We start from the raw sequence: 25,175 nt of genomic DNA on the forward strand, positions 1-25,175 counted from the left end.
TCAATGTAGACATGTTGTTAATCATAACAATTTCTCTGGCAATCATTTAAATAGTCATTACAGGTGAATTACTAAAAAGAGTTAACACTATGAATATGAATGCAGTCATTCCCTTCTCTCTTACTTCAGGTAGCACCATACTGACACACATCAACCTGAAAGAACTTATTTCAAAAACAAATAAATAGATAAAATAAATCCCACACCTTACCATAAATCTTATATAACGGCTAGGGATACCCTCACATGTACTATCAGACTGTCAGCTTAGTTTGATTCCAGTTTCTTCCCAGCCTAGGTGTGTCTTTTACCAATCCCTTGACCTAAAGAGGTTTACTTTGCTTGCTTAAATGCACTGTCAGATTTTGGATAACAAAACCCAGCCTTCTTCAGAAAAACACAGGGAAGGGTGTGAGCACTAAAACAGGGAACACACGACCCTACCGGAGCCAAACACAATTTACCTTTTTGGCCTCTCATTCAGGCTTGTACTACGAGCCCTGAAACTGTCCTTCTCTGGCGTGTCATCAAAGGACAGGAGGACATTTGAGCGCAAACCCTGCCAATTCAGACAAACAGATAATGGTTTGAATGATTAGGACTCACAGCTGAAAAACTACAATCATGGGCCAATGCCCAAGAACTCAAGTTTAGTTTTGAAAAAGATGTTGACAAGAAAAGAAGAATCTTTCTGGCTTCAGACAGAACCTTTATACTGCTCAAACCAGTTTTTAAGTCGGCATTTTTATTATGTGTTGTTAGATTCAGTATTGTTACATGTATTGTTATATTGTTACATAATATTGTCATATAATATTGTTATATTAAGATATATATATTCATATATATCATTACCTTCGTAATATAAGGGACAAAGTCCTTCCGGAAGGGAAGGCGACACCGAATGAACCACATAGCTATCACGTGATGGGCAAGGCAAACAATGTACTGGTTAAACCTAAAAGAGCAAAAAGATGTCCACAGAGTTTACTGCTGTAATACGAAGACTTCCTATTCCAGAACTGAACAGAGGAATTTTTTTTACTAGGGAAATACAACTGTTATTTTACATAAGCTTAAAGAAAAAAATCTCAGAGTTCAGTTTAAACAGATACTTTGTCCAAGGTGAGCATAGTTCTTCTTTAGCAAAAGCCTGAAGATACCAGGATAAGCAACATCCGATAAAGAACCTTGACCCAAGCACTACGAAAGAGAGCATGTCTCATTCGCTTCATTTTACAGTTGAGGAAGAAGAGACCAAAATTAAGAAGTATATTAGCTATGAACTTACTTGGAAGGATTTGTGTATGGTAGGGAGATGGCAAACACGCTAGCATACTGCTCTGCTGCAAAGTTCCTGTAAAGGTGAGGCAGCCTTGCTAGAGCTGGAACCGTTCAAGGAGAAAAAACAAACAAACAAACATAAAGAAGAAAAAGGTGAAGTCTGAACTTCAGCTGTTCACTACCACAATTCAGTTTAGTCTGAATTGTTTTGTTTCTTCTAAATCATCAGCTGACGTGGAAGTTAACGTCATGCTGTAATTCCATGATCGTGCTATTTAAGTTATAAGCAGCAAGGCAAGCAGAACAGCTTCATACATCCCATAACCGTGTGACTGCACTACACAAAGCATGCCTCTTTTTTCCAGTGTGTCCAACCGCCTTTAGTAGAAAAACAGTAACAAACAGGATGATCGAACATTTACATCTTGATGATTGTGCAGGGGCAACACCAAAAAACAAGAAACCATTACAATGCATTGCATTTGACTAACACAATCAAAATAACTGTATTCAGTCTAAAAATACATTTACAACTACAGAAGACCAAATGTAGAACATTGTAACTTACTTGAAAGAAATTCTAAGAGAGGGATTGCCATATTGGCAGTAGCAGAAATGTGGGTTAATTTGACTATTAAGACAGGAAGTGCCTTTATGATGATATCAGGCATCTCGACGCTACAGACAGAGAGTGCCACAACACACTGGTTTGCGCAGCGATAAATAAGACCATGTTCCAGGCAATATACTATTTCGCGCTAGAAGAGTTTAAAAAAAAGAAAAAAAAGTCACAATACGGTGAAAGAAAAAACCTGTGATATGCTATCCCCTGACTTCAGTTAGCATTTCAGAATGCCTTGCACGGTATCACTACTGCAAGTCTGTGTGATACATGCACTTTTACCCAAAATGCATTCACGCAGACACTGTAACCCTAAATAATGTTGCAGAGACGTCTGTATCCTAAGCCAAAACCTTAAGAGAGGACTTTAACCAGGCAGAAGTTTTAGAAATCATTACTTAAGTTTCTGATCAAATCAGAGATGTATCAAACTCCTCTTTAAGAGCACTTTGTGTCTTTCTGTTCCATTTTTATGATGCTTATTTTTATATTTATCAAGGTCTTTCAGCAGAGGGTAAAGTCGCTCAGGAACCTATGAGGAAGACACAGGGGTGGATGGAGAACAGCGAGACCAACTAGCCAGTTACTGCTACACAAAGTTAGCAAAGTATTTTGTCACCCCCTTCCACTCCAAAAACAGTAGATGCAACTTTTTGTAATAGAAGAAAGTGCTACATTGCATTTTAGAATCCTAATTGTCTAGTATGAGAAAATTCTCTACTATACAGGCTCAGACCATGCTCCCCCACAGCCTATTACTTTCCACAGTACCTGTTTAGCTTTGTCCAGATAATTATGATAAGATATTAATGCCGTCAGTACTGGAACTACAGCCAGATGCAAATCAGTGCGAGAGAAGCCTTCCGGGGTACCATGGAGCCGGTCAGTAGTCTTTTTGTCTGTGAGCTGATAAATCACACATTAAATTAGAATACATCATGCTAAAAATACCCTCTAAAATGCAGCTGAAAGGCAGTGCCTATAGCTCAATTTTAAAAAAATTTACAATTTTACTATTTACAGATGGTGCTCTACAAGTTAAACTTGTTAGAAGCACAGTTTTAGCAATAACATTAAAAGTAATTCCCTTAACCAGTTTTGGACAAAAGTTCTCCAGGGCTCCACTTAACCCTGACAGCATCATGTAAACATACTTAGAGATGGCACCTCAACGGTCTTGTGAAAATGCACGCAGAGACAAATGCAAACACATGCTAATCTCCAAAGAGAATCTGAAGCCACATAGCTGTCCATGAAACCTGGCTTTGGATCTTTTCAGACATGACACAGCTTTACAGAGCAAATAAGTTGGAGAAAGTCTGCTATGAAAAGAGGCTTATGAGTGCAGAACAAGATTGCTTGCTCTCACACCCATGCGTGTGTACATATATATATATATAGTGTGTGTGTGTGTGTGTATAAACACACACACATATACAAATTGTATTTGTATACATGCATGCACACAAATATATACTATATATGTAAATGTGTATACATATTCTCTTTCTCCCTCCCTCTTTGTAATTAAACATCTAAAATCACCCTCACAAAAAGGGAAGGTGAGTGAGGACTGACAAACATGCTAATCTTCAAAACATTAGATTGAAATAAAAAACCCTCCAGCAAACTAAGGATCTAGTGATTATGTATCAATCAGTAGGGCACATGGTATTACCATGTAGCTCAGTGCAGAAGCCAGGAGGTCTATGTTACAAGGAGAGGTTAAGAATAGCACTTTATAGCGCAGGGATTCTGGTAACTTGTTGAGGACCAGCTTCAACACCTTCCAGTCTGTCTCCTGGAAAGAAAGAAAACATTAAGGAGCTTTAAGGCGGAATATTTTCATACGATCTCCATTCAGTTTGAAAGCAAGACCACTCAAACTTCAGATAATAAGCCATTTTCTAGAGCAGATGTATGTCTTGCCACAGTAGCTACATAAAAAGAACTATGTTTGATCCAGCTCTAGGTGCAATATTAGCACTGCAAACTGAAAGACAACTGCTATTCAGATCTGACTGAGCTCAGTCAGACAGAGCCAGAATTCAACAATCCTAACCACTAGCACAACTTAAGTTCCAGAGCGAGACACCCCCTCAGAATGCGACAGTGCCCAAAACCAGTATTAATGAACAAGTGACATTTACAGTTCATTAGCCACCAAAAAAAAAAAATGTATCGGTTCTCATTCTACTTTGAAAACTTGCAGGAGAAGGGTTTCTTTTAGTTTCAACTTCCCTTTCAGAAACAGGATGACTTTTTTGATCTATGTTGAGCAAATACAATTTTGCCCTTGCCTGTTCCGAAGCAGAGCGTAATGAAAGCCTTGCTTAGTTTCTGAAGAGTTCAACTGGTGCTCCCACTGGTGGCTGGAAAGTTCCATAATTCCACATAGGTTCTGCCTATGTAGGAGGAATTAAGTCTTGCTTTTCACATGTTACTTAGATACTCTGGGATGGCATTCTCTAGCCAGAATAGTATTTAGCACTAAAAATTTTAAAAGCATGTAACATGTCACATTTGCCTCATTCCATCCTTTAAAATAGAGTAAATCTCTATAGAACATCAACCAGAAAATGATCACTAAGTCGCCAAGATTTCTTAAAATATTTCTTAAAATATCTTGAAATATTTTCCAAGATTGGAATATCTTTTTTTTTAAAAAAAGATCTATGGTGAATAGGTTTAAAGATACAAGTAAATTAGCCAGCTCAAAAAGCTTAGTTAACACTTAAATTCCAAGTTCTTAAAGAACCGAGTTTTTCAATCATTTTGAATTGACATATTTCACATGAAGATGACAACACTCATTAAGAGTGGACATACTTGCTTCAAACATTGCAGAAGGACACCAAAGACCATCGAATATGGCAAATGCCCTATACGAATGGTAGCATTCTGGGCAGGCACACTGGGACTTCCTGAAGGTGGAGAGAGCGTACCAGTAGGCTTTTTCTCAGAAGCCCTCTTCTCTGCTTCTCTACAACATGGAAAGGCAGAAAAAAAAAAAAAAAGGAAAAAAAAAGAAATGCAAAATCAAGATCAGAACAGTCTATTCACGTAACCTACAATGCTACTCTATTTGCTAGAGAGTTTGATGACCAAACAACAATATAAACAACACTTTCAATCATAAACACCCACAAGATGGCCAAGTAGACAAAAAGAGGGAGAGCAAGGAGGTGTTGGTGTTGGTTTGGTCAGGACAAAGCTTTTTCTATCCAGGCCCTTACCAAATTTATTTTTCAGGTTTCTACTAAAAGAAATATCATTGGGGTGTGTTACACAAAAAAACATCAGACCAGGCTATAAAATTAAAAGTAGACAGATTTGTACAAATCATTGAATCGAACTTTAGCGTGAAAACTGGTTTCAGGCTGGAAATTGCAAACATTTTTGTGAAGCTTTGTGAAGCAGCAACAAAAATTCCATGTCTGAGATCAAGAGCTCTGAAGACGAATAGTTTGTAAGAGCAATTCACCAATGAATGATTTGTCGTAACCCTCCTAAGCTGTAACTACAGATATGTCTAGTAGCAGATTCATCAGGATTTGGAAGATTTAGAAAAACTGGAGATTGCTACTGATGGACTTTTAAACTCTTGCAAGAACGCCAAATATTTTTGAAAACAGCATTTGCTAAATACAATGAAAAACCTACACAAAATCACATAGACAATAAGGGCTGAATCTCACTGCTCCATCCTTGTTGGAAAGGCCAAGACGGTGGAGAGAGTCAGCTCGAAGCATGAGCAGGAAATCAAACACCTGCAATAGAAAAGACAGGAATAACTCAAAACTCAAGCCAGTGGAATACTTTCACACCTCCAATACTCTTGCAGGTACAGACAAAGGGATTTTTTATTTTGTTAGATGCTGTGCCTAGTTCTATTGTGATCGCTTGAAGTCATCACTTCTAGTGTTACGGTACATATGCACACTCCTGTTAGCCAAGATGCATTTAACTCTACTGATACAGTTCACATTCATGTAGCTGCAAACATGGATCTAGAGAACACAATCCCCGCCTGCTACGCAAGAATCCCAAAGACAGCATGCAGCTCTCCACCTGAAAGCACAGGCTACTGCTCATACCTGCAATCTGATGCTGCTAGCAACAGCAAGGCTGTATGCGTATATATAATGGCGCTGGACGTGATGAATCAGCATCTCATACACCCGCATTGCATGGCTGGCAGGTAAGCTGTAGAGTTTTGTCTACAGAGGAACAGAAACACAGCCAAAAGGCAGATTGAAACCTTATTCAGAAATGCGTATCTATACTGAGAAAACATTTAACAAACAGACATACAAAACCCAAAAGGAAATGAAGTCACCAAAACAAGAATAAAATATTATGATATGGACAAATTAGAAGGCAGAACATTTTCTAGTGAGAAAATGGTTATCTAAAAAGCCGAGTCCAGCAGAAGGCTATTCTGAAGACGACGTTTAATGATCTGCAGCATTTACCTGAAGAATTATCAGGAGTCCAAGAACTGCTGTCTTGACATCCTCTAAAGAAGCCGAATACGATAGCAAGTCCCTCTCTTCCAGTTCAGAGGGAGATGAGAGAGAATGGGCAGCCACCTTTTAAAAAGAAAGGCAACATATATTTTAAATTTGCAACTCAGCTTTTTTTTAATTCCATCCTAGGAGGTCAGAGAAGATCACAAGTCATCCTTCCTGGAAATCCTGCAAGCACTGCCAGGTAGCTTGGATGTGCACTGATAGGGTTTCTAAGCTTCCCTCCCACTCTGCATGCCAGGCCTGCATCCTGAAAAAGCCCAGTAATCTTACAATATCCCGCTGAACCATGCAAGTGATAACACTCACAGGTTAGTGTCCTCAGTCACAGTAAGAAGATCCGACAAAAGCTGCAGTGATGCTATTAACAGTTGACCAAACTGTGCCTCACCTTTTCTATGATATCAAGCAAGCTGTTGAAGTGATGCGTGTTGCAGCCTTCGGCCAGGTCTACAAGTAGCTGAGTGGCCAGTTTTCGGACTTGATGGTCTTTATCCTCTGGAATGTGGGCCAGCTGAGAGATCACAACCAAGTTAATCAGCTCTTCCTGCAAGAGGACAGACCTTAATAAACCTCAACATTTTGCTGACAGTTGTTCAATGAGCATGTAAAAGAGAAAAATAGTTACAAATGAAAGAACACTGATATTCTGTTCCCCAGCTAACTGATTCCTTGATGTTTCCTCTTCAGTCTAGTTAAGTACTTTTGTATGTCATGCCTCCAAATATTTATGAGTTCTGTTGAACTTGAGATTTAATGTTTTGGTTTTCATCTGTCCTATAGACTTTAAAGACCAGGCTTGAATAGGCTGTTCACAAGGGATTTCTAAGCCTTTTATTCTTGAGAGGCAGAAAACGTGAGACTGCAACATGTTTTCAGAAATCTTCAAGGAACCAAGAAGCACCTCTGCCACTTCTTGTCATCTGGCACACTCTGTGTACAGTCCAAGGAGCTGAAGACACCCCCAGAGCTCATGAGCCACTTCTCTCTCAGGCAGCTTCCATCTTGGATGGAAGTTAAACTGGAAGCACCAAGACAAGTCAATTTGCTTGTTTTAGACTGTGCTCTGACCTCATATTTTTACAAACAAAGCTTTTAAAGAAACTTTGCATCTCTCACCCCAACTTTCTATTCTTCTAAAACGCAAAATGCATATGGAATTAATGATCTTAAAAGAGGCAAGGGAATACACAGCAAGGCATGTCATCAAAACATTTCACAGGAGCTTCCACTACAGATACTGCACACCTTTACCAACTAAAGACAATTAAAAGGCAAACCATTCTACAAAAATCCCATAGTAACTTTGTTGTATGCAGCATTTAAAGCACAGTTTGGTGCATTCTTCAAGTGTGCCAGAGAAGACTTGAAGTACACTATAAAACAAGTTCCAATTAAGCCTTTCCTACACACTTAAGATCTCACATGTAATCATCAGACCCAGATCAATACACACCTCATAGAACTGTCTGTTAATACTCAGGACAAAGGACAAAACATCCAGAACTTTAATACGAACAGCACTACGACTTTCATTCCTAAAAAGGGAAAAGCAAATTCAAGATGAATAAAATAAAGTTGCTGTTGTTGGGGCAGGAGGGGAAGAAGAAAGGAAAATTTAAGTCAATTAAGAAACTTCTTTTGAGATAGAAAAACAATCATTATAAAGCAGCTGAGTCTTTAGTTATTGTCCCTACATATGAAATCAGATTCAAGAAAAATTGAAAACTGGAACCCTGATAAAACTTTTGCTACTACTAAAATCCTGCAACTGCAGTTTTCCACTTCCACTCCAAACCAGGAAGCACAAGTCAGCAGAACAACTGTTCTGGTCAGCAAACTTAAAACCAAGCATACAGCACAGAGGAAGAATTCCTCCTCAGCAACATTTCACAGATGAGACAAAAGTTTTTTATTGCTATATGTTGATATTGTATGTTGTAGCACAAGAAGAATTTTTAGGAGTGCCAATTAGCAAACAGATATTACTTTAACATTGTGTAACCAGGTACAGTCCTGATGCTTAATAGGAAAGTCCTGTTTGGTGTCAGAAATGCAAGATGTACAATGGAGTATGTAACAGCCTAAGTTAACTAGAACAGTACCACCCAATAGAAATAAAAAAAAGGAAGGATAAATAACTGCATGGAAGTTTTTCTTCTCTTAAACAAAATCCATTCATATACCATGCCCTAGAACTACCATACTTCTTAACGATCATTACTAACATTAGAACTTCAGAAAATAAAATTATTTAATGTGGAAAGGTGGTAGGAAACATTTGAAAGGACCTTGTGTTCATAAAGTTATGATTTCTTACCTGAAGAATCTCTCCATTAACATCTGCAGGTTGTGAATCCAGCCATCTTTGGCAGGATGAATGGATTGAGCTCTGTATGTTATCAAGTTTAATACAGAAGATTCCTTTCATGGAAAGATTAAGAAGTGTTTTTAGTGTATAAGCAAATACAATAGAGCCATTTCTTTCCCATCCCACTGAGGAAAAGGCTCATACGGATGGTAAATCTTTGGTTTTCTAACCACTTGCTATTTTAGGACTCCCAACTTTAAATTGTACTAGGTAACAAAACGGCTGCAAATGGCAATAAAGGACAAAGATAATAAGGAAAGTCTTACCGGCCTCTGATCAGCACATCTTTCCACCAGCTCAAAAAATCTCTCTTCAGAGCCATGAAATTCATTCTGGTCACAGAGTTCTTCTACTGTAGTCAAAAGATCATGTACAATGGACTTAAGTTCTTGGCTCTCTAGACTCTGAAACAGAGACAAAAACATTTATGACAAGGTCTTTTGACTGAAAGAATGTCAAGATAGGCTCAACACTCACCTGTAGCTGTTGGAGTAATCGCTCCATGATGTCTAAAAGGATATCCCATGTTACAGCTTGCAGCTCCTTCCCATACTTCTTTATTAGACGTGTTATGGACAGAACTATCTCATAAGATACAACTGCATTGGGACATGTCATAGCCTGGAATACAAGGTACTTCAGTCAATTAACAATGGGAAAGCAGTGATCAGAAATCCTCTTCAATGCAAATGAAACATATCTTATTCATTAGGAAGTTAGCCAGAGATCCAAGTCTATACACAAAGACCAAAGCAAAGAACCATTTTATAAAGTGTAGTTACGCGCTGCTGCAAGCAGCTGTACATCAGATGGCAAATACAGTCCCCTTCTAAAGAGCAGGCATGGGGGTTAAAGCCAATATTTCCTGCTTGATGCACTTGGATGAGAAAAATCTTAAGAGAGCTCTGAAGCTGTTCCTGAAAACACAAGACTAAATGAGCTACACAATTCTATGCAGATCAAACCTTAAAAATCAAACAACAGGTGGAACTTAATATTATCTTTCTTTCCCAGATATTATAACCCAGAGATGAAAGGCACGTTAGGACAAGCATAGAAGGAATTAAATCTTCTTTCTGTTGTTGCTGTAATCAACTTCTGGTTCATCATTTAGAGATCAAGCTCAGCCTTGTCTTCCTCTAAAGAGAGGTTGTAAAGATCAGAATCCCTCTCGATGTAACATCATGCTAAGCAAATAACAAATATCCTGGATGAGGGCATAAAACTACAGAACAACTTCTGGCAATACTTTCTTTCTGCTCAGACACTGAAACTCTTCTAAGTAACTGCAGTGCTAAGCACTTACCAAGTAACCTATGAGAGAACATAAAATTATAGTAAAACTAATGGCAATAATTTCTTTCTGGTCAGATACTGAAACTCTCCTCTACATAACTGTAATTTCCATTAAACATATATATGGGAAAACCACCTCTGAAATCTTAAGTCTGGATTTAAAACTGGATTTAAAACAAATCTATTTTCTTAATAAAAGTCATAAGCTCTGTTCTTCTTTCACATTGAGTCAGATTCTTTCCCTCACATTTGTGTACTACACACTAGAAAGAGAGATTTTCTCTTGATTATTTTTAAAGCCAATGCATCCACAATACAGATATTTTATTGAGAGGAAAAAAAAAAAAAAAGCAGATGTTACTATTTGGCCAATAAAGATATTCCACAAGGAAGTCTCAGTTCTAAACTTAAACCTCGAGCTGTTTTTCCCTGTGCTTCACCCAGCATATCCAATCGCTGTCTTTTGTTCTTTCAGGAAGATCTCTTTGGTGTAGGGGGGCCACCTTATTGCTACAGATTTCTACAGGTCCAAATCTGTACCTGATCAGGGTCCTCCAACATCCAATCCTACCTTGAGAAATGAAGGCAGCACTGACGTTGGGGAATTCTTGAGTGAATTGAGTCGATGAGCACCCCAGAGGGCCATCCCAACAAAGAACACAGCTCCTCTCAGCAGCGCTGCATCTGCCATATAAGCTCTAAGAGCAGATGAAAAGAAAGTCTTAGACTACACTAAGGATATTTTAGCACAAAAGACTCAATAGAAGTATTCGCTGTCGCAACAAAAATTGCCAGCTGTTATATATCATGGCATTGCAGAGCAACTTACAGACATTAAAAGGAGAAAACCACTTAGTATGACTTTATTTTTAAATGAAGGAAAATTAAATACAGAAAAGCTCAAAAAGGGAGCAGCAGTTCAGCAGCATACCTAGGAAGAAAATTCCCTTCTAAGCACCAGAACTTTTAGCCTGCTCTTCTGAAGTCAGTGACTCCCTATTTTGACAGGACCTGTACTGACTGACTTGGGTTTTGTTAGATACTGCTTCCTTACCTGTCTTCCATGATCCTGCACATGTTGTAGATGGCACTGTGTCCCAAATGGGTTCCCAAAAGGTTGCGCATAAGCTGCAAATTCAAAGAGAACACTTTAATATCCAGTTGTTAAAACACTCATTAGCTTAAATATGCAGTCAGCTGGCCAACCATTCCTGCCTACGGTAAAGTAAATGTGCCCAGCCATTTCCAGGCCATGACAGAAAAAGTAGCCTGTCGACATCAGCTGAGAGGAAAGTATGGGTAAACTGCATGGAAATGACAGAACTTACACTAACAATGTACTGATCCTTTCAATACTTGAAACAATGATTAATTTACTCTTAAAACCAAACAAATTTATGGCAAATGTTCACAGACGTGTCTGATACTATTTCTGAAGCTGAAACAGTGACCTCATCAAAACACAAAGCTACAAGAAAGTTCTGACCTTCCAGCATGGCTCACAGAGTTCTTTCACATTGATGGTACGGCACAAAGTGATGATAAATACTGGTAGGTTCTCCGACGGTAGACAATTATAGCAAACAACTGCATCAAGGACTTGCAAGGAAATCTTTGGGAAAGTGAAAGACAAAATGGTTATATGCTTCTCTTGGAACAAAGCAGGTGAAACACTAACCTGACATACCCAGGAAATTTTCTGGAAGTCAAAGGGGACACAAGCATGCTTTTTTAAAATCATTATAGGATGGAAAGCAAAACATAAAAAGCACTGTTAAAAACTGATTTCCTTATCAAATGTAGCCATTTTCCATTTGTTTTAGAACTAAATTACTATTTGCATGAGACACAATGGCTCACAAAACGTTGTACTAATGCCTTCGTAAAACGGGGATAAACTGAGATGAGAGTTTGATCATCTCATTTTGTTTGTAATAGGTATAGTTAAAAGAATTTCAGAAAACTCTAAAGTACTAAGAGACTCAAATTACTGACCTCTATGTCCACAGATGATGATGTCTGAATGCACAACAGGCATATCTTGCTGTTAGGAAATAAAGCATTTATAATCGTTTGCTTAATAAGATTTTACACAAATTACAAACAAGATACAAAACAGACGACTAAATTAGCCTGTTATTTTCCTTGTAACTCCATTACTGTGGCTTTGTCGATAATATTCCTAGGGACACCAAATACTACAACCTCTTTTATAAACAGTTACCTTAAATTCACACTAAAATGATGTCTCGGTATACCTATGTTAATAGAATAACAGACAGATATCCTTTGCGAGACTAACCAGTGCAGTCAGATTCATCACACGGAATAGGGAAAGTATGAATGATTAAACTAAAACAGATTGGAACACTGTAAGAACCGAGAAAATAATTTTTTCCAGTGCTCATCTCTCTACTAATGACTAGGTTTGGGGAATATCTTGGCCCAAAGCTCTTCAGAGCTCTCCTCCAGAAAAAACAAACAAGCATGACACTGGAGGGGCCAATTCTACGCCAAATCTGACTGACCTTCCAGTAAGAAGGTTTTCTTTTTGTTATTCCTGCTTTTTCAGTTTTGGATTTAGAGAGCAAGAGGGAGGTTTTTTGCCCCAGAATAAGCATCATTCCATTACAGAGATGACAAAACCTGAATTTTAAACTTCTTTCCACTCTGGCCATGCCATTTTCATTTAGATCACAGATCTAAGCAGGCTCTAAATTTGGCTGCCCATTTGGAAGTCAGTTCACTGTCACAGAAACAGCAAACAAACAAGAAACAAAATCCTGTTTCTTCATCCGTGGGTATTAAAACAGCAAGCGGTAGTAAAATCACATATTTGTAGAAAAGTCAGGTATGATCTGAAATGCAAGAGATCCAGATCAGTTGAAAAAGAGTCCACTTATCTCTATATTGATCTGCAACTGTGCACTATAATTTACCAAGAATACAAATGTAAGAGTTTAAGAACTTACTGGACCATGTCAGCTACATAGTCTTCCAGATAGCAGCTGTTGAATTTCACCAGATTCACTAAAACCAGAAGGAACTCAGAAGACAAACCAACATCCATCCACTGCAGTACAAAGTCAGCTAAAGAAGGAAAACAAGTTGTTATAATGTGCTTTCTATCCAGAATTGTTATCACTGCTCCTTTCTATTATCAATGAAAGCCTGTCTCCTGACTTAAGATCAAAATGGGTAGAGTCAATACGAACCCAATTCTTCTTCCAAGTATGTTATGTATCGTCCATTCTCTGTGAGAGCCTTGAACACTTCAAGTCGTTCATTTAAGTCTTCATTGGATGGATAGTCCTTAATCACCTTAAAAAAGTGTGCTCTGAGGATTCCTAATCTCTCACCCTTTAAAAACAAAAAAAAAAAGGGGGGGGGGCAAATAACTGTGTCACTAACAATAAAGGCCTAGACCTAATCAACACCTGTAACAGTAATCTTCATGCTTAAAATTCTTTTTCCTATAGGTGGTGAAAGTCTCCTGAAAGTACCTCCACTTCTACTGGCTACTGACACTGGCTCAGCTCTTCTCAATCTGTTATGATGTTTATTTATCAGCACTCAGGGCTCAAGGCATTTTGTCCAGCATCACACAGACAGCACCCAATACACAAAGTTATCCATGGGAAGTGTGACAGAGATCATTGCCAGGAAAGCATTTAAAAACAAAAGCAAACCAACCCACCAGAATGGATGCCTACTCTTTTCCTGTGCATCTATCTCTATTTGCAGGATTCTGGGAAGCAGGACCTTGATCTAATACAGTGGTATGTTTGAATAGCACATTATGAAATCTTAAGAATTCATAGCATGCTTAACTTGGTCTGGCTGGGAAAGTATCACATACAGAACTCCTTGCACACTTGACATACTGAAACATCAAAAAGAGCTGCAGATCAGGCCTGATGCGTCTGGGCAAGGATCATACAAAATTTACTGTGCTAGACCTGAATTTAAATCCAAAGCATTTCCTCTTTAAGGAGAACATTTCCCCCCACTCCCACCCCCCAAAAGTTTGTCTTGCACTAAGACTTAAGTTAAATGATGCCTTGTCCTATTTACTCAGTACAACCAAAATAAGAAACGTGAAAAGTTGTAGAAAAGAGGAAGCCAAAACTTTTCATTTGTACTCTGCACAAACCCAGTTTAAGAGCAGTATTTCTTCTACAGTTTGTTTTTTTCACCTGTCCTTGAATTATTGACTTTAGCAGATGAAGAACAGCATGTCTAGCTTCAACTGGGCGTTCTGGCTGCAGCATATCAGCTACCACTTTCCATATTGCTTCCACTGCATGCTGAAAACAAACGTAGGAGACAGACAGTAGTAGGAAAGCTAAGCTGCTTCTGGAATTTTTACCCAGTCAGTCATTAATTATGGCACGTTAATGAACAAGATCTCCAGGGCTTTTATGTCCAGAGTTCTCTTTTCTGGGGGATACTCCCACCTGACCTGTCACAGGCTCAGATGAACCATGCATGACATTCCAAATCCCAGTCTATGCCACAACTCACACTCCCATAACTGAATTTCTTCATTCATGCACTTACTTCAGTGTGAACACAATCTCATTTAAAACTTGGGACAGAAGTATTTGTGTAGAAAACTTCACCCAGGTACAAGGTGATTTTAAAACCCATTTAAAGTTGCTTATTCATAGGTCAGAAGGAGCTAGTGAACATCATCTTTACAGCAGTAAAATCACCTCCTACGAACTGTCCAGAAGAGACCTGAATATTCACATCATTCTCCTTCTGTTTAGTTTAGGAAGCCTGTCAGCTACATCCTCTCTGCTCCGCAGTTGATATGTTGGACAAGACCAATTTCTTCGGCACATGGGCCATCCTTTTATAGGTTTGGACTGCACGGAATATAGCTTCTTGGATCACAATTTTTAAGAGGCAGTCTAAATCATATGAGCTTCTTATGACAAGCCAAGAGCTGTTTCTTAAAACCATTTTAATCCTCCAAATATTCACTGAACACTTTAAAACTTACCTCTTCAATTTTTTTGGTTTTTGCCACTTCACAGATTTGGCCGATTGCTCGTATCCTATTACTTAATCCACATTCTATGCTCAGTTCCTGGAAAGAAATGTAGAAATAAGTTAACACTTTATCATACTAGAAACACTTTTACCCATTTCCCAAAGGGGATCATGAGCCACTGAAAAATTAACTACATGTTTGTCCAAAATGATCTAACTATTACTCATCTCTGGAGCTGTCCAGGAATTTCTCAAAAAAACCCATTTTTCCATTAGCAAATGGTGACTTGTCAAACCTAGAACTTCCACAGAACTGGGGTCAAGCAGCTTTTCACATCCAAGACAGAAACTCTGTTCAGGGAAAAATCTCATTTTCTTCAAAAAAACTAGTAACTCATTGGCTGTGGCACTTGTCCAGCACACGTGAGACAGACAGACAAAGGAGGGACTTAAATCCGGCTCTCTAGCTTTCCAGCACAAGTATGGAGCTCCTCCAGCACAGACAGGAAGGGATGCTTGTCTCTTTCTCCCTGTCACGTTTTTAACTCCCAGTGTGCAAACTACTCTGTTTACAGACTTGCTGGACCAATTACTGGAATAATTTTTTTCATAAAACCACGACTTTTCCATAAAATGGAAACACTGTTTCCAGCTTGCCCCAACCACCACCACAAAGACTTCATTCAATAAGCTCAGGCTATAAAAACAGAGCAAAAGAGCACAGGCTGTGAGGAAACACCCTGCACACTCACGGAACAGAGGACAATACCATCCCATCAAATACCTCAAAACTATTCAAACACTGGATAATTAGAATGCAGCATCCTCCCTTCACAGTACCTAAGTGTTACATCCATTTTACTAGAGAATGAATTGAGTGCTCACACTAAGGGAAATTAATAGCAAGTTCAGAGATGGAATGAATGCAAAACAGAAAAGCAGAGCAAGTGCTCCTTCCAGCCATGGTAGCCCCTCTCTCCCTCCCTCCCTCCCCTTGCAGGTATACCAAACACACCGCCCCCAGCTTTACTACAGTCGGTTCTCATACCTTGAGAATTTCCGCAGTGATGATAAACTCTGTCTGCTTTCCCTCCGATGATTTTGAACTTCCCCGGGATGTTCCCAACCCCAAGAGATTCTTAAACTTCTCCTTCAGTCCGGAATCCTTGCTCTGTGGCTTTGCCATTGCTGACAAGAAAGCACTGCGGAGCCCCTGCAAATACAGAGCAGTTACTGTTTAGGGAGGTCCAAGCAGAAACTTTAAGGAGAAAAACACATAACAGTTTTTACAATGTGGTATTTACAAATAGCTCTGTTTTTTCAAGCCATGTCAAAGATGGGAGAAGCCTGACACTGAGGATGAAGCAGTGAATGTGCACGCGGCCTGCGTTTCTCCTGCCTTTAGTGACTACTTCCTGGAACTAGCCAGGGAACTTCAAAAACCGGGTAAGCATTTTCTATAAGCTTTGCATACCCAACACCACCAGAGCCTGCACAGAGTAATCGCCACTTTAAAACTGCTATGCCGATTTGTAAAACATACACGCACACAGATACATAATACTTTTCTGGGGGTATGAACTAAAGTGTTTGTTCCCGATCCAAAGCAACGGACAGTCACACAGCACTGTAAAGTAAATGCAGTCACAGCTACAAGTGAGAAGAGGACTAATGAACACAAGGGTTCAAGCATCCGAATGCATCAGATCAGCGTGAAAGAGGGGAGCAAGAACCAGCACAGACACTACAACGAAAAAGCGTTAGCAGCAATATCCTTTGAAACTCTTTCTCCCACAGTCTAACGTTAAGCTGGAGTGAACAGAATACTGCTACAGGAAGACAGCGAGGAGCCTGCTGCAGAGCGCCTGGGCGTGCCAGCACGGCGAGGACACCGGTGTGGTCCCCAGCCAGCCCTGCTGCCCCAGCCCGCCCGGTCCTGCAGGGCAGGACACCCCCTCCCCACCCGCTAGCTGTGGCAGGGAGGCCCCACGCAGCGCCCCGCTCCGAGGGCGCTTCTCCACACGATCCCGCAGCCCCTGGCTCAGCCCTGCTCTGCCCAGGGACATGGCACAGCAGACTTCCTCCACAAGCCTGGGGACACCCAGCTTCCCCCCCATCCCCAGGGACACCACAGACCCCCCCATCCCCGAGGACACCACAGACCGCTCCCACCTCCTGGGGACATCACAGACCCCTCCCACCAGTTGGGGACACCACAGACCCCCCCCCATCCCCGGGGGCACCACAGACCCCTCCCCATCCCCGGGGAGGCCACAGACCCCCCCGTTCCCGGCCCCCCCCCCCCAGGCCTTCCTGCACAGTCCCCCCCAGGCCCCTGCCCTGCCCTGCGCACTGCACCGACCCCCCGGCCCCGGGCAGGCCCCTCCCCCGCCCAGCCCCGCAGGCAATGGCGCCAGCCCCGCCGCTGACACTCACCCCCGCCGCAGCAGGCCCGGCCCCCGCCCCGGCCCGCGCCCCGCACAGCGCCGGACCCCTCCGGCGGCCGCCGCACCCCACCCCCTCCGAGCGGAAGTCCCGCCGCTTCCGGCGCCGGGCGACCCCACGTGACCGCCGCGGGGCATGCTGGGGCTTGTAGTGCAGCGGCCAGGGCGCCCGCCGGCCGCCATGTGCGCGGCGGCCCGCGGCGGGCGGGCGGCGGCCCGGCGGCTGAGCGCGGCCGCAGCCGGGGCTGGGGGGGCGGCAGGAGGTACGGGGGCCCCGTCCTGCCCTCCCCGGGGCGGGCACGTATCCAGTCCCGAGGGTTCCCCCCTTCACGGAGGCCTGGGGTGGCCTGGTGCGACACGGGAGGCCTCGTCCCGCCGTGACGGGCCGGGGGGGGAGGGTCTGTGGTGGCCCTGGCAGCGACAGGCGAGGGGGGGGGTCGCGTCTGGATTCTGTGGGACGCAGGAGTCTGCCCCGCGTGGGCGGCCCCCGGGCGGTAGCTGGCGCACGGGGCTGAGGCCGGGCGTGCTGACGGCAAACCAAGGCCTCGGTTTCCCCCAAAAAACCTCTCCCGTCTCTTGCAGCGAGCCGGGTCGGCGGTGCAGCCGGTGCCCCAAAGCGCAGCAGGAGGGGGAAGAGCATCACCATCGCCTATGAATCCGCGCAGGGGGATGGTGCCGAGGAGGGGGTGCCCAAGCCCAAGAGACCAAAGTGGGAGCCAAGGCACTGGCAACAGCAGCTGGAGCGTATCCGGGAAATGAGGAGCAGCAGAGATGCTCCCGTGGATCATATGGGAGTGCAGAAGTGTTACGACAGCAGCGTGCCTCCGCAGGTAACGCCCTGTTGCTCTGCTCAGTGGATAGGCACACGAAAATACAGCCCTGCTTTTACAGCCTTCTGGTCTCCTCCGTGCTCGTCAGCACAGCCCATTCTGCACTCTTAGAAGGTGACAGAGATGTTGCCCATGGTTATGTCCCAGTCTGGATATCTCCAGACAGAAAAAAAATGCAGGACCTGTCAGGACTCTAGGCTGGGGTCAGTCCCATGAGAGGCTGCTGCACAAGCGTGTGTATAACAGAAAGAGTTTATCCTGCCGGGGCAGGAGAGTCAGCAGCTGCCTCTCCTGTGCCTGGCGCACTGGCTTCAAGGGGTCCTTATGGAATGGCAGCAGGTGTTTTCTGAGTTGTCCTTCACTCACGTTCAGCCCATGCTTGGCATTAGAGGCTGGCTAGCAACACAGCTATGAGAAGCCCTTGTCCTCTGCCGTCAGAAGAGTTATCAGGATGAACCAAGAGCAGGAGCTGAGACAAAAATAATATGACTTTGGGCTTGAAGTGAAAACCCTGAAAATGTACTGCGGCAGCACTGTCTTTTGAGGTAGGCTGGAAGAGCATGAAGGCATGTCCTTTTCTTAAAAATCTCTGTAGTCATCCCAGGAAAGTGTGCAGCCAAGATGGCTCTGTAATACAGAGGGAAAACAGAGCACAGGGAGAAGGCGAGGGCAGCTCAGGGAAGCTTTCCAGGCTGCTTTTATACTCTTCAGAACAGCACAGAACCACAGATTGGCTTCCTCCGCTCTCGTGATTCACTTTTAAGAGGATACTAGTTGAAAGGAAGGGCCATGCTGGGGCTGGCACTGTGCTCCCCAAGCCTGGAACGGAATCAAAGGCCCCAAATGACACCACCCTCTAAGGGGAGCATTTACATCAGTACAAAAAACAAAGGAGAGCAGGGCCGCGGCGCAGTGCTGGGACCTGAGGCCGTAGGGACGCGCTTTCCCTGCACATCGTTCGTGTGGGAACGTGGAGACAACCAGCAGGCAGACTCGGGAGAGCAGCGTGAGCTGTGTGCTCCGCACCGACCTGCAGGGCTCGGAGGGAGGGTTCTTCAGGACACAGCTGCACGGCTTCGTTGCATGTAACACTCTCCCTGTTGCTGGGGTCGTGTCTGGGGCTTGGATCCCTGGTGAAAATGGTCAGCTTTGCCTGCAGCTTCAGGCAGTGTGTGACGCTCTGCAAACGCGTGGGCCAGCACCAAGTGCTGCAGTGGGGCCAGGGGGAACAGCAGTGCAAGATTAGGAAATAACTGTTTTCCCTAGGGGAGCAGAGCTGTTCCTTCCAAGATAAAGTAGATATTGTAACCCTCAGTACAGCACCAGTACTCTTCACACAGCTTCCACGCTCTTGGATTTTTCCTGGTGTGCCTCCAGCTTTGTAATCTTTGCTTGCAAGGGAGCTGGAGGAGGGATTGTAAACCATGGTATCCTGCACCTATCCCGGTTATTTACACCATCCTCCTGATACTGGTGGGGAAGGTGGGACCGTAGGGCAGAATCACATCTGGGAAAAAATCAGTTGAAAAACAAGAGAAGAATGCTCTGGGCCAAACTCTGCATGATTGCATCAGAGAAACTCCGCTGGTTGCTGGGCAGCATTTCCTGATCTCTGCTTGTTATCCCAGTTCTTTAGGATGGGTTCGCTATGGAGCTCATTAGAGTCAGATACTCAGTTCTTACTGAAGTTTAGTGGAAAAGGAACAGGATTTTCAGAAGCTACTTTAGAGCACAAGTTGCATGAAAAGTTGATGGGCATTTGCACTTCCCGTGAAATCTCCTATGAGTACCACCATCAGGAAAAAATTTGTCTGGCCCTCTGCGGCTAAACACTGAGGTCCTTGCATACAAGATCCCACTGGACAGTAGCTGCTCTCTGCCTTTTCACACTTCTTAGCTTGGAGGTGTTTCTTCTCTCCTCTTTTGATGTGGTGGGGAAGTAACGGGTTATTAATTTCTGTTGCTGCCTTGTAGTCTCTTATGGGTGGATATGGCTGAACCAGGGTAGCTCCATACTATGCACTGGAATGAAGGTGCCACTGGGTTCGAGAACCCAGCGGAGAAGCTGGCAGGATCCTCTTGGATTCCTTTGGATGTCTCACTGTCTCCCCTTCCTCCAGGTTATGCGCTACCAGGTCCTGCTGTCGCTGATGCTGTCCAGCCAGACCAAGGACGAGGTGACGTCGGCAGCCATGTCGCGCCTGAGGCAGCGTGGCCTCACAGTCGACAGTATTTTGCAGATGGATGATGCGACGCTTGGGCAGATCATTTATCCTGTAGGATTCTGGAGGGTGAGTGCAGGATCGTAGCAGTGCCTGACATGCGTGTGGAGGAACCCCCTCCACCTTCCTCTGCGCTCATGCAGCTGTCCGGGACATCGCGGAGGCCCGGGCGGGAAGGCAGGGCGAGGGCTGCTCGGCCTTCGCAGGCTGTGTGTCACGGTCAGTAGCTGTGCTGCAGGCAGATGGCGAAGGCAGTGGCTGTGAAACTGCCCTGCTCCTGAGAGACGTGTCCACAGCCTGTATTCAGCCTGTGTTTGCGGTGGCGTTTTCATACCCCTTGGTGATCTTTACCCTGGAACACTCTGTTTTACGCCAACCTTAGCAATTTGTATCCACAGCAGGGTTGTTTGCTGCAGTGCCTTGAGCATGTGGAGGAGGTTAGAGCTAACCATGTTTCAGCATTTTGCTTTCAAGGAGAAATGAAAGACCTCTGTCTCCCCTCTGCAAACTCAAGCGCATGGCCTCACATGTAACATACACTCAGGAATGGGTTGTTTTCTGAGATGTTTTTCTTTTTTCCCTGTATTGGAGGGGAACTTGGATATTCTGCCTTTGCCTTTGGTTTTTCAGAACAAGGTGAAGTACATAAAACAGACGACAGCCATCCTGAAGCAGAAGTATGGGGGCGACATACCAAGCACTGTGGAGGAGCTGGTGAAGCTGCCAGGAGTTGGGCCCAAAATGGCCCACTTGGCTATGCACATCGCTTGGAACAGTGTGTCCGGGATAAGTAGGTTGGACCATGTTCTCCACATTCCTCTCCTCCTAGATCCTGCCTGATCCATTCCCAGGACAGAGGGGAAGCACTGCAAGCTGGGTAAACTGCCTGCCTCAGTGCCCTGATAGCATTGCTTCAGTATAGCCACTGCATACCAAGTTTTGTATTTGTGTGGGCGAAGGGCACGGTCCTCGACCACTTTCAGCTGGTGAGCTGCTACAAGTTAAGCATGGACCCAGCTCGGGTTTCCCCAGAGTTGATAGCAAATATCCCCATGGGGGGTCAGCTCCTTCCCCTCAGATGCTAGTGAGCAGCGTGAGTATTGCCTAGCTGGTAAGCATCCAAAAAGATGTGCTAGTAGAATAATGCTTCGACATCTCCTTGGTGTCAAGTGAGATAGAGTTGTGGAAAATTTTGCGATTTGAGGATAATTTTATGTTAATCCAAGTTTATTTTTTTACCAAGCTTGTTTCTGTTTAAACAAATCTCATTTGGGATTTTTGTTGGGCAAGCTGTAAGAGGGCAGAAGCAGAGCTTGGTTTCCAGTGGCAACCATTTGAAATCGGTAGTTCCCGATGAGCTGTGGAAGGATTTGGTTCCAGGCAGTCTGTGGCTACTGACTTTCTGATCTGTTCTAGTTCCTGTGGCTGGACGCTTAGCTGGGCGGTAGGCTTGTGACACGGGTGCATTTGTTTGCCGTGTTTCTTGACCTGAGAGCATAGCGAGTGCTTAGCCGTACCCCCTGTGGAGCCGTGTGCTTCAGGTGGGAGGAGGCCTGCGGTGGAGGTGGGCCTGGGACAGACCCAGGCCGGATTCGTTTCTGCACAGTTTGTTTCGAAAGCGCGGGTGGGAGCGTGGCTGCGGTGCTGCCCGCAGCAGCCGGCAGATGGGGCTGGAAGATCGGCCGCAGCGCTCCGGCGGGCCGCGCAGCCTGGGGGCCTCTGGGGACAGATTAATATTCCAAGAGTATTTGCTGCTTAATGGAGGAGCCCTGGGAAAGCTGGTCATGGTGCCACCTGATGAATGACTCCTGCTGAAGCGAGTGTGCAATCCCAAGGGCAGTGCCCCACTGGTGACTGTCGGCTGCACAAAATGTGGTTCTTGTGCTAGATTCAGCGGCATTTTGGATCTCTTATTCTCTCCCTGCTGTGGGGGAGGGAAGTCTAGAGGGAGCCAAACTAGCCAACTGTTTTCCGAATAATTGTGTGTTCAGTTTTGATTTAGGAGGCAAGACTTAAGTCTTCCTGTTTACAGCAATTTCCTGGGTTTTGCCCAATTAGCCATAGAGACAGGTTTATCGCTGCTGATCTAACAATAATATACTTTGCATTCAGAGCTTTTTAGCTCAAAGCATTTTATAAACATTCGTTTAAGCCTCACAAACCCTCTTGTCTTAGTAGGTATTATGAAATGTGTTTTCCATCTGGGTAAAGGAAGGGGCAGAGATTGCAGCTTGCATAACATCAGCTGAAACACAGAGGGAGAGAGCCCAGGACTGGCTGCCCTGCCCTGCTGGATCATAGCGCACAGACCTTTGTAGGAAGGCTGTGTCAGAGTGTGGCCGTATGTTGCTAGCTGCATGGTGTGAGATATCCACCCCCTCTGCTTTTGGCTCTGGTCCTAGGAAGAAGCTAGCATGTTTGTTCTGAAGTGACCCTTCCTTTCTATTTTGCCTGCCCCACTGCCGTAGGGCCATGAAGGAAGCCCACTGCGGGGTATCGCATCTGGTTTGCTGCAGCAAGCAGCCTTGGCTGTGCTGTCTCCACTCAGGCATGTCTTTCCCACCCAAACTCTCTGATCTCCCATGCTAGGTGTGGACACCCATGTGCACAGAATCACAAACAGGCTGAAGTGGGTGAAGAAGGAGACCAAATCCCCTGAGGAAACTCGGGTGGCACTGGAGGACTGGCTGCCCAGGTGAGAGCTCACACCCCAGTTTCCTTTCTCCATACAAAGCCCCTCGTGCTAGTTGCAGGAACTTTATCTGCCCACAGTCCTGCTTATGGTATTTTCAGTGACTGCAATCCAGGTCTCTCTTTTTTTATGGGGGACTAATCCACTAATGCTCCCAGAGAGCAGCAACAGCATCTCCGCTGTTTCCCTGCTGTCAGATATGTCAAGCATCACTATTGCAGCAAAGTACCTGGAGGCCTTGATGCTAGTCTCTCTTGCCTAGACAAGTTTTCCATGCTCCAAGCCAGGTGTTTTTCCACATGTGACCTTGCTGAGCCTAATAGCCACAGCAGCATCAGGCCATGATTGGATTCTAGCCTTCAACGATGCTTAATCTTCTGTAGTGAATGCTAATCGACAGGTAGTGCCTCCTGGTCTGTCATATCTCCATGTCTGGCCTGTGCCTTTGCCTTGGCACAAGACAGTGACCATGTATGCTTCCTTTGTCCCATGTCCCCCCCATAGTCCCCCTGCGCCCCCCCCCCCCCATTTCAGAGGGATAAGGAAAGGTTGGGAGGGCTGTACTTAGCAGCAGGCTGGGACCCACCTCCAGTAGGCTTGAGGAGCCAAATGGAACAAGCTGTAGGAGGAAAACTATCCATTTAAAAGCATAGACTGTTCTTTAACCCCTCTGAACAACTGCATTGGATTGCTCACACTCTCTTCTCACTGCAGGGATCTCTGGAGGGACATAAACTGGCTCTTGGTGGGCTTTGGCCAGCAGACCTGCCTGCCTGTGAATCCTCGCTGCAGAGAGTGCCTCAATCAAGACATTTGCCCTGCTGCTAAGAGACGCTGACAGATCAACCATGCAACCAATGCCACAGAGCTGCTTCAGCACAGCAGCAGCCCAGAGCTGAGCCCTAGTAAGGACATTTTGCACGGGGCTGAGTGTGTGACTTCAGGGAAAGAGGAGCTGCAGCCAGCTCAGCATCTCTGGGGAAGGAGACGCTTGCCTTGCAATGTCTGAGCTCTCAGGAGGGAAAAAGTGTCTTTAAAAGTGCATCAGTCCTGCTGCAGCAGTGCTGCAGGCTCCAGGTCCTGTTTGAATGCCCATGCATGGCCCAGAAGAGCGGCAGGCTACGCAGTGTCAGGAGCAGCTGGCAAGAAACCCTTTGTCCTGCAGAACCTACTGCTGCTTGTAAATATACATTTAATAAAGGTGAGGGGGGGGGCTCTTTCCACCCATAGGGTTTGCTGGCATCTCTGCAGCACAGGGCAGGGGGAGGAGAGTACTGGTGACCTCACCAAAGCATGAGACCATAGCAACCAGCTCTGCCAGCTGAGAGCAGGCAGCACGCAACATGCCAAGCCGCCTGTGTAGCCTTGGCAGAGAGGGACACTGCATTTAACAAGGTACAGCTGAAGGTTTCACAAGCAGGATCAGAGACGGCCACTGCCTGGACAAGCAACCTTTGAGTCCTGGGAGCCCAGGGGAACACAGAGCACAGTGGGCAGCAGACAACCCAGCCAGGCTTCACTCTTTATTGCCACTTTAGCCAAACTCATCCAGAGCAAAAATGGTTGTGCTCAACAAGACAAACGGATCCAGGCAAAGCTGTTCAATTTAAGGCCACAGCTGGACAGCATTTAACTGTGTATTTAAATCCCACAGTGGGAGCTGGAGGTGAGCAGTGCTTTCTTGAACACAGGTAGCACTGGAGACAATGAAACAGCTGCAGCATTAACATTTTTCTCTCTTTGACCAATAAGTTATAGTGAGGCTCTCCCTCTGCTTTCAGATTTCTTTGATTTATGCTTAGAAGACCTAGTATAGATCATGGAGTCATCCAAAAACTATCTGTCACCCCCCAAAGAGAAACCAGGACTCTTACACATTGGTTTTGT

At 44.4% G+C, this 25,175-nt stretch overlaps 2 protein-coding genes across 5 annotated transcripts in view; one reads left to right on the top strand and one right to left on the bottom strand.

Moving 5' to 3' along the window:
• The window catches only part of TSC2 (TSC complex subunit 2), a 36,907-nt gene extending 19,239 nt beyond the window's left edge, over nucleotides 1-17,668 (bottom strand). For 3 of the 4 annotated variants that reach the window (XM_064520042.1, XM_064520041.1, XM_064520039.1), the window contains exons 1-25: nucleotides 17,537-17,668; nucleotides 16,149-16,313; nucleotides 15,111-15,197; nucleotides 14,299-14,409; nucleotides 13,318-13,462; nucleotides 13,075-13,192; nucleotides 12,098-12,146; nucleotides 11,589-11,714; nucleotides 11,157-11,230; nucleotides 10,674-10,800; nucleotides 9,284-9,427; nucleotides 9,073-9,210; nucleotides 8,756-8,859; nucleotides 7,892-7,973; nucleotides 6,827-6,982; nucleotides 6,382-6,498; nucleotides 6,004-6,126; nucleotides 5,570-5,676; nucleotides 4,736-4,889; nucleotides 3,585-3,707; nucleotides 2,678-2,812; nucleotides 1,853-2,042; nucleotides 1,292-1,385; nucleotides 856-958; nucleotides 465-559 (exon numbers count right to left, since the gene is read on the bottom strand). In XM_064520042.1, the coding sequence (XP_064376112.1) occupies nucleotides 465-559; nucleotides 856-958; nucleotides 1,292-1,385; nucleotides 1,853-2,042; nucleotides 2,678-2,812; nucleotides 3,585-3,707; nucleotides 4,736-4,889; nucleotides 5,570-5,676; nucleotides 6,004-6,126; nucleotides 6,382-6,498; nucleotides 6,827-6,982; nucleotides 7,892-7,973; nucleotides 8,756-8,859; nucleotides 9,073-9,210; nucleotides 9,284-9,427; nucleotides 10,674-10,800; nucleotides 11,157-11,230; nucleotides 11,589-11,714; nucleotides 12,098-12,146; nucleotides 13,075-13,192; nucleotides 13,318-13,462; nucleotides 14,299-14,409; nucleotides 15,111-15,197; nucleotides 16,149-16,286 (2,840 nt within the window). In that variant the 5' untranslated portion in view covers nucleotides 16,287-16,313; nucleotides 17,537-17,668. Of the gene's footprint in view, nucleotides 1-464; nucleotides 560-855; nucleotides 959-1,291; nucleotides 1,386-1,852; nucleotides 2,043-2,677; nucleotides 2,813-3,584; nucleotides 3,708-4,735; nucleotides 4,890-5,569; nucleotides 5,677-6,003; nucleotides 6,127-6,381; nucleotides 6,499-6,826; nucleotides 6,983-7,891; nucleotides 7,974-8,755; nucleotides 8,860-9,072; nucleotides 9,211-9,283; nucleotides 9,428-10,673; nucleotides 10,801-11,156; nucleotides 11,231-11,588; nucleotides 11,715-12,097; nucleotides 12,147-13,074; nucleotides 13,193-13,317; nucleotides 13,463-14,298; nucleotides 14,410-15,110; nucleotides 15,198-16,148; nucleotides 16,314-17,462; nucleotides 17,482-17,536 lie in introns of those variants that run through there. The other variant, XM_064520040.1, reaches the window with a different exon arrangement.
• NTHL1 (nth like DNA glycosylase 1) lies at nucleotides 17,668-24,515 on the top strand. The gene is made up of 6 exons (XM_064520044.1): nucleotides 17,668-17,807; nucleotides 18,127-18,374; nucleotides 20,495-20,665; nucleotides 21,227-21,386; nucleotides 23,186-23,291; nucleotides 24,003-24,515. Exons 1-6 carry the CDS (start codon nucleotides 17,681-17,683, stop codon nucleotides 24,124-24,126), a joined length of 936 nt encoding a protein of 311 aa, XP_064376114.1. The 5' UTR covers nucleotides 17,668-17,680; the 3' UTR covers nucleotides 24,127-24,515.
• Nucleotides 24,516-25,175: the final 660 nt, after the last annotated feature.

This window comes from Dromaius novaehollandiae, chromosome 14 (assembly GCF_036370855.1).
Source record: "Dromaius novaehollandiae isolate bDroNov1 chromosome 14, bDroNov1.hap1, whole genome shotgun sequence".
Classification (NCBI taxonomy): Eukaryota; Metazoa; Chordata; class Aves; order Casuariiformes; family Dromaiidae; genus Dromaius; species Dromaius novaehollandiae.

Coding starts and splice junctions, on each gene's coding strand:
- NTHL1 (XM_064520044.1), top strand. CDS start 17,681: ATGCTGGGGCTTGTAGTGCAGCGGCCAGGGCGCCCGCCGGCCGCCATG. Junction 17,808..18,126: donor GGCTGGGGGGGCGGCAGGAG/GTACGGGGGCCC, acceptor CGTCTCTTGCAG/CGAGCCGGGTCGGCGGTGCA. Junction 18,375..20,494: donor ACAGCAGCGTGCCTCCGCAG/GTAACGCCCTGT, acceptor CCCTTCCTCCAG/GTTATGCGCTACCAGGTCCT.